Here is an 8429-nt window from a genome sequence, read left to right on the forward strand (position 1 = left end):
CGTCATCCCAAGTCCTCGGAGGTTTTAACGTCGGTTGCAGCGATTTCCTGTAGCACTGCGGAGGGCAGAGAACAACCTATAGCCTATACATGGAACTCTGGTAAAAAAATACTTCTCCGATTTTTAATATAAGACCCATTTTACTAATTTGATTAGATTAAGAAAGTTAGGTAAATTAGTTAATTATAAGAAATATGACACGTTTTTCCTAAAATACCATAATCATATTTCTTAACACCCCATCTTTCTCTTCTACTTGATTATGGTTGAAAGAGTATCCATAGGGGTGATTTAGATATAATTGATAAATATGAGAAATGGGTCTTATATTTAGGACCAAAACCAACTCACCAATTGAGTCTTATATTAAGGACCGGAGGAGTACATAGAAAAGTCGCAAGGGAAGAAAAAGAACATTGGACTTAAAGATGTGATTTTCTGAATCAAGAATCAATCTTTATGTAATGTCATGAGACGTCTCGGTTCAGAAATTTTCTCTTTGCTTCTCGTCCTCTTCCCTCTTCTCATTTTTTTTAATTATTAGATTAATATTTTAACAATTCAAATTTAAATTTTTTAAATTATTATCAAAATATTAAATTATAAAAATAAATGAATTGTAAATTATAAATTATATTAAAATTTAATTCTAATGGTTTGTAAATGTACTAAATGTTTTTAAAATTTTTTTATAAATGATTTATAAAAAAATTAAAACCTAAACCATTAAAATATGTTAATCTAATGGTTAGAAAAGAAGAGAAGGAAAGAGAATAAAAAGAGAAGAAGAAAGGTTCTGAAGCAAGGGTTTGTGTATAAATAGAAAATAAGAAAACTAGTTCTAACAAGTAGGAATAGAAACAGACCAAACCGATTTAATGATAAGTTAGTCTAAGCTTGGTTTGTCATAGTCTTTTTCTTAACCTAAACCATTATGGGGTGTGTGAGTAAATAGAACGCAAGAAAACCGTAGAGCTCAAGAAAATCAGTTCTGATAAGTATAAGGAGCCATGAATATCAGATGAACCCGAACATGGATAGCATTTACGTAAAAGTCACTGTAATTAACCTGAGACATTTGTGATAACATTTGTGAAATTAACTTGAATATTCATCAACATTTGTGAAATTAATCGTGCAAAAGAGTTTTTTTGGGGACAAAACGCCCTTTGGTTACATTGATAAATGAATTAATGTTGATAAAAATCATTTTATTTTAAATAATTTTTGTAAATTGAAAATGAAGTACAAGTCAACTAATGCAATGTTATTTAGATTTGGATAGGCTTTTATTAAAAACATTAGTTTGACATATTAAAAAGTTAGTTTCACAAATTTGAATTTTTTTTTCAAGAAAGTGAAAAGCCAAAAAATGAAAAATTGCTTCAACTTTTTTTGTCTTAGCCAAAAAAGAAAAGAAAAGAAACTTCAACTTTAGTTGCATGTTGTCAAAGTGAATTTTCACAGCAAAAGGTTCGACATCATCCTAAAGTTTGTAGCTGTTGACAAAGGTTGTGATCTCAAAGTATCCACCATCAAGAAAATTATTATCTAGACGATATGAAAGCGAAAATTATGAGAAAAAAGGTTAAAAAAAAATCTCGAGGATTAATTTTATTTTATTTTAATATTATAAATTTCACATAAAATTTCTTTCAAAATAATGGATAATAATGAATGCATTTGTTAGATTTTTCCGTTCCTTTCATCTCTATCAAAGATATAATTGGGTGCAAGGAAAAAAAATTGGATCCATGCCAAATCGGTTGATGTTGTGGTTTAAGGGTCAGTGAATCAGACTGGGTTCAAGTCAAGATCAAACCATTCATATTAATATAATAGTAGTATAATTTAATTAAGAATAATAAAATACAACAACATTAATAATCACTAATAACAAAATATAAGAAAATACAATAATAGTTTGATTATAACAATAATAAAGTACAATAATATTGAGGATTTTGATCTTTATGATTCCATAATAACTAAAATCAAGAACCATTAATATTCAAATTATAATTAAAATTCATTTAAATCTATAATGATTGGGATATTATAAGTTGAATGAGAAAAAATAGAATTAATAATAATATAATAAGCCAAACTGATTCATCAGTTTACACGAAATTTCACCGGGTTACTCCTGGTTTAACTAGGTTAATATCGGTTTTCAACAATCAAACTAGACCGGACCACTAATTGGTTTACTAATTTTTCAGTTAAACTAGTTGATTCGATCCCACTCTTTTTTCTTGATTAGGTATGTTAGTTATAAAACATTGAAGAACTTTATTTTGTTTTAAAATTATAAAATTAACATAAAATCCTTCTTTTAAAAAAATGAAGGAAGCTAAAATAAGTATTATCACCTAGGCTTAATATAAAACTCAGTCAACTAATTTAAAAAAATTGATAAGCTAAATAAATTATTTTAAAGTATTTTTATTTATCTTTTCTCTTCAAAAATTTATTTACTTAACTTATAAACACTTATATATAATCTAATGATATATATAAATATTTGAAAAGATTGTATAACATATGTTCTAATTAAGATTAGATTGTTATAAAACTAAAGAAAGATTAGAGAATAAGAGAGAAGAGAAGACAAGAACATTTCTCATTCCATTCAAGGTGTTAAATATATGACACAGGACATTTATTATAGACACAATTTTACATCTTGAACAAAATTTACAGGTTAGATAATAACATAAAATAATTCTGCGATATAAAGATAATAAAAGATACTGTAGACGATAGAAAAGATAAGAGATAATAGAGATATAAAATATCCACAAAGATATTACTCTTCCAGTCTTAATATAAGACATATTTAATTAATTTGATTACATTAAAAAATTTAGGTAAATTATTTAACTATAAGAAATATAACATATTTTTCCTAAAACCCATAATAATCTTTCTTAATATCCTTTCTCTCTCTTCTACTTGATTATGATTGAGGAAGTATTTAGAAGGATAATTTAGAAAAATTAATAAATATGAGAGATGGGTCTTACATTTAGATTAAATTAACTTAATAATTAGGTCCTGTATTAAGGATCAGAGGAGTATATTCATAACATATATAACATGTATTCTAATTAAGTAATTTAGAGTAAAATACACCAATTCCCCTCTCTTTAACTAAATTACGAAGACCTCCCTTTTATTTCGAAAATTCATACGAACTTCTCTTAAAATCAAAATATATTGCACAAATCTCCTTTTTAATCTTGAGATTGAACTTCCATCCACCCATCCATTAGTTGATCATTAAATCATATGATTGACTTATTATTTTGACCAAATTACCCTTTCTTAATACAAATATTACTTAATAATTATCATTTAATGACATATCACACATCTTTATTTGAAATTAAAAAATAATTTTAATAAATATTTTAATATTTTTTTGGTTATACTATTGAATTGTTTACCATGTTATAAATTTTGTTAATTTTATAAATACAAATTTTTATTCTACAATAAATCTTGTTTATTTATTTAAACTTACTTGTGATGTAATTTTTTAAATATATATTAGTAAAAAATGTTTTGTAATTGTATATATGTATTTTCAATAAAATTATAAAGATATGTTTTAATTTATTAAATTTAGTAAAATATTAAATTGATTATTAATAAATATTAATACTAAAAGATAAACTACATATTTAATATAATGACCAGTACGGCGGGAAATAAGATTTATTCTAATATTTTTTAATTAAAAAATATATATAAAGAATCTTTTCAAAATATTATTTAACGGTATTAATAATATGGACTAAAAAGTATGTTATCAGAACAAAGAGGAGATCTTTGTAACTAAATAAAATAGAAAATTGGTGGTATTTTTACTCAATAATTTATCTAGCTTTCTTGTTTTTTTTTTAAATTAATCACCCAAGTTGGGATTTTCCTCTTGCTCAGTTGCTCCTCTCGTTTTCTTCTTGAGGGCAAGCATTCACTGTGTCACGACCGAGACAAAATTGGCTCCGAAAAGTCCAGAACCCTCTCATCCGCCTCTCCCGCCGTCTCCGTTCGCTGAAACCCCTCCCCCTTTTTCCCTATTTCGGAGTCTCCCTCCCAGGTCGTGAGCTCCTTCGTCTTCAACCTTAAAGCTTCGATTTTTCTTCGAAGATTCTGCTCCTTCCTCGGACGCAGCAGTGTGATTCATCGTCGATCATCTCCTGTCCTGATCTGGTGATTTTGTTTGGTGTTAATTCAGATTTTCAGATGGGGAGCGAATAATTTCTGGAAGCTTCATTCATTTTCTTCGCTGGTCAAGTCGCTGCTCCTCTTCTTGCCGTCGCCGGTGCGCTCGCGCCCGAGTAATTCTCCGTGCATGTCAGAAAGATGGTGGTTGCATTCATTTGGAGTCTGCAAGATTTATGGCCTTTCTCGGTATTCAAGAACGATGACCTGAGGGCTTCCAAGCAATTGGTGAGCAAACTTTCGATTCCTGAGCAGACCAAACAATTTGTTTTTGCAGTTCGGGATCCTGAAACGCAATCCGTAATTTACATACTTTCCGCTTTGAATTTGTCTGAGCGATCGGCTTTTGACGCTGAGTGTCTTATTAAAGAGATTAAACCGGACGCTGTGGTGGTTCAGTCGGATCTTTCTCTGGCGACAGAAATCACGTCCGAAGAAAATGGACTGGAAGATGGTGTTGCAGCCCCACTGCCCACTTCCTCTCTTGGTGTAATCAAAAGGTGTTTTATTGACAAGATTGGAAAGGAGAATTATGAGTCAGTGGCAGGCAATTTTGTGCTGCGTAAGATTTTTGGGACTAGTTTTCACGGACACTTGGTAGCCGCGAAGAAAGCGGCAGAGGATGTAGGATCCTCATTTATTTTGCTTGAATCGCCATTAGGGAAGTGTTCCTGGGGTAGCCCTTCTGGTGAAGTCGATGCCGTAAATCATTTCCAAAGTTTCGTTAGTAGTTTAGTTCCTCAGAAAGGTGCCTCTATAGCCCCTTTGACTTTGAAGAGGTTTTCCTTGAGTAATGATGTTCGACCACAACTAGTAAAAGTCCTATCGTTCTATATGGATCCACAATTGCTTGGTCAGTCCCCTCCGGTTTCAGAACGGGATTCGATAGAAATTCAGCCGAGTAGTGATTATGAGGCCCCAGCTTTTGCGAAGTCACTCTATCCATTACTTGAGGACTTGCACAATATATTCATTGATCTCCCATCAATTGGGAAAGCGCTAGCAAATGTTCAAAAGATGCTATTAGATATCAGCAGAGGCGAGGTTGTTGATACAAGAATTATATCTGAGGTCTACAGGTTCCGTATTGCAGTTGAAGGGCTAAGAATGGCTCTAAATAACAATGGTTTACGGCCAATTAACAGGAAAGATATTTCTAGAATGGCCAACACCAAGTTCTCAGAACTTCCGGTTGAGGAACAGTCTCATGTGCTCTTTGCACAGGCCCTTCGTAGTCAGACTGATAAGTATAAGACCATAGTTGCACTAGTCGATGCTAGTGGTTTAGCAGGTCTTAGGAAACACTGGAATACCCCTCTTCCTCCTGAAGTCAAAGATTTGGTTGAAGAACTAGTAACAAATTGTGATGTTGAAAAGGTTACCTCAAATCAAAACAACAAGAGGCGATTATTGACAGAGAAGCCTATGGTGGCAATGGGGGCCGGAGCAACAGTAGTTTTGGGGGCTTCCTCTCTGAGCAAAGCAGTACCGGCATCAACTCTGATGAAGCTTGTAACTCTCAAAGTTTCAACTCCACTCAAATTCTTTCTTAGCCAAACACAGAAAGCATTGGCATTTGCCCTTGGGCCATCAAAAGCTGTGGTTCCTGGGGTTGCAAGTTCCGGAGCCAAAACATCTAGTGTCCTCAAGGCAACTTTGTCAGCTGAGAAAATTCGAGCTGTTGCACATAGTGTTATAGCCTCTGCTGAAAGAACCAGTGTCTCAGCTATGAGAACTGCATTCTATGAGATAATGAGGAAGCGTAAGATGCGGCCGTTGGGTTCTTACCTTGGGCTACGTTCGTAGGTAGTGTTGGTACATGCACTGGCTTGCTATTGTATGGAGATGGGATTGAGTGTGCTGTTGAATCTGCACCTGCAGCCCCCTCCATAGCCAGTTTGGGTCGGGGAATTGAGCACTTACATCATATGTCTCAAATGGCAGTGCAAACAGAAGGAACTAGAATTCAGAAGTCCATAGAATCTTTAATAAATAGATTTAAGAAGGCAAAAGTTTGATAATGATAGAAAATAACTTTTTCCTTTTTTGGGTTGAGAGGAAAGGAGAAGAAATAACTTTCTTTGAATAGTTGTTAGGGTTGACCTTCATAAAGTGAATATGACAACCTGTCGCAGGACTTCAGGAAATTCTTGTGTGTATATATATTCGTGTCATGCAATTTTTGATTATGTTTTGGTCTGTATAAAGCGTCTATGTGGTCATGTGCTGTGTTTTCTACTGTTTATACTTGAATTATTACAGAAGGAAATTAAATATTTCCTAACCAACAACTATGTTCAAATTCTTTGGTGCATAGAAGTTAAGGTATGTATTGCTACATCTTTGTTTCGTAACTACCCTCGGAGCCAGCCTTGCCTGATTCACTGACATACATTTTGACAAACCTCAAGCCTGTATCTAATAATGTTCAAATATGATATGCTGATGAGTATCAAATGAATCAGTTAGTCAATTTCCCTTCTTGAGGCATAACGTGCGTGGTTTGTTTTTGTAATTATTTCTCTAGAACCAATGATTGGTATCTCTTAATATGTTATAATGTCATAGTTTTATGACTTGTGAGCATTGAAGACTTAAGAACATGAAATCTTTAGAAAATTCTGGTATTCCTCTATCCATAATTCCATATGCAGCAAAGTAACAAATATAATCATATATTGCACATTGCCTAAATGCCAAAGAGTCTTGCCGCCTTTTACTCCCGCAACATCTAAACTAGCATTTGAGAAGGTGCTCTGTTCTGTTTGGAGTCCGGACAGATCCATATGCGTTTTCATTTGTCAGTGCTGCTTTTGAACATTACGTGATCCATTATGCCTACTAATATTATTACTGTTTTTCCTGCCCTGCGGTCATGGCAAGGTGTGTGGCACATCTGTTGTGGTGCCTTGACACCTTGCAAGAGATGTTCGCTGAATATGCAATGACTATTCAGCAGCATTCACCATTGTATCTGTCATACGTCATCCATCTCTCAACAACCCTTATTTCAAATAGCTGCGTGCTAAAACAATGGTGACTCGTTTTTCCCCCCTTTTTGGCAGGGAGTTTGCTCACTTATTCTCACCATCTTTAACTCGATTACAAGAAAATCGGAGTATTTTTTTTCTCTTTGTAGTCTACTTGCTCTTCTTAGACATGGTCCTTGTCAAAAGATTGCGGGCAAGAACCCTTTATCTGCATGCCTTACTTTTTGTTGGTATTGTGCTTACATTTCTAGACGGCTTTTGAGAGATAAAGACTGATTAAAAAGGGGTAAAAATAGACACGATGTTGAACGGCAAGGCTTCAAAATTCGTAAGATATGAAGTTTGTGAGATGTTTAAGTGCCGCACTATATATTAGACCGAATTGCTAATAACAATAACATTTGATAAAGATTCAGGGCCTATTTGTGATTTGGGTAATAATAGCCTCCCCCCCCCCCAAAAAAAAAGAAAAGAGAACTAATTACTTACTCTAAATTAAATTCGAAAGTCTGGCTGAATTGCATCTCCACATGTTTTTGTGATGTGTCTTGGGATTCCAAATAATTAGTCTCTGTTTGCAGTTTAAATGAAATGAATATTCGCAATAGGCTAGCAGGTATTTTTCAAGGGAAGTTCTCAATGCATTATTATGTGTCAAAACTCCTTACCCTGTCAATATGATTGGGAGCCAGATTCTAATGAAAGTTGAATGAATTATGTTCTGTTTTGAAAAGTTCCTCGTGACATTGATATAGTTCTACAATTCTTTCCGTCTGTGATGTGCTTAAAAATATCAGGGATGACAAATTGAGGATGAAAGATTTTGGTTATGTTGTCCAACATATCATCTGATACTTAGAATTACAAAGTGAAATGGAACTCTCGACCCTGCTTCTAGGTCATGCCTCAAATTGTGTGGTTTCCTTTGCCTCAAGCTGCTTTGCATTCTGAGATGTCAAGAACCCATACTGTCTGTTACCAAGACTATCTGAGGATTTAACGCCGGCTTACCTGATTTTCAAGCCATTTTTAGTGTATGCTCATGAGAAGAACTTTCAAAGTCAAGATTTTGACCCAAACTATTTTTTCGAAAACAGAGTAGCCAAACAAGGTCTGAAAACCTAAGAGAGATTTTTAACCCCAGAAAATCATGGTTTTCTCCAAAATCTCTTTTGATCCAAACATGCTTAGGGTGTTTGGATTAGCAGT

The 8429-nt window shown here is 33.4% G+C and overlaps 1 protein-coding gene across 1 annotated transcript; it reads left to right on the forward strand.

Annotated features, from left to right (window-relative positions):
• Positions 1-4106: 4106 nt before the first annotated feature.
• Positions 4107-6570, forward strand: LOC114717077 (uncharacterized). Its single transcript, XM_028902159.1, is given in 2 exon segments — positions 4107-6010; positions 6013-6570. Coding segments are annotated over 2 exon segments (1875 nt in total). The 5' UTR covers positions 4107-4371; the 3' UTR covers positions 6249-6570.
• The last annotated feature ends 1859 nt before the right edge of the window (positions 6571-8429 follow it).

This window comes from Neltuma alba, unplaced genomic scaffold (genome assembly GCF_004799145.2).
Source record: "Neltuma alba isolate B1F8T4 unplaced genomic scaffold, ASM479914v2 tig00011705_pilon, whole genome shotgun sequence".
NCBI lineage: Eukaryota > Viridiplantae > Streptophyta > Magnoliopsida > Fabales > Fabaceae > Neltuma > Neltuma alba.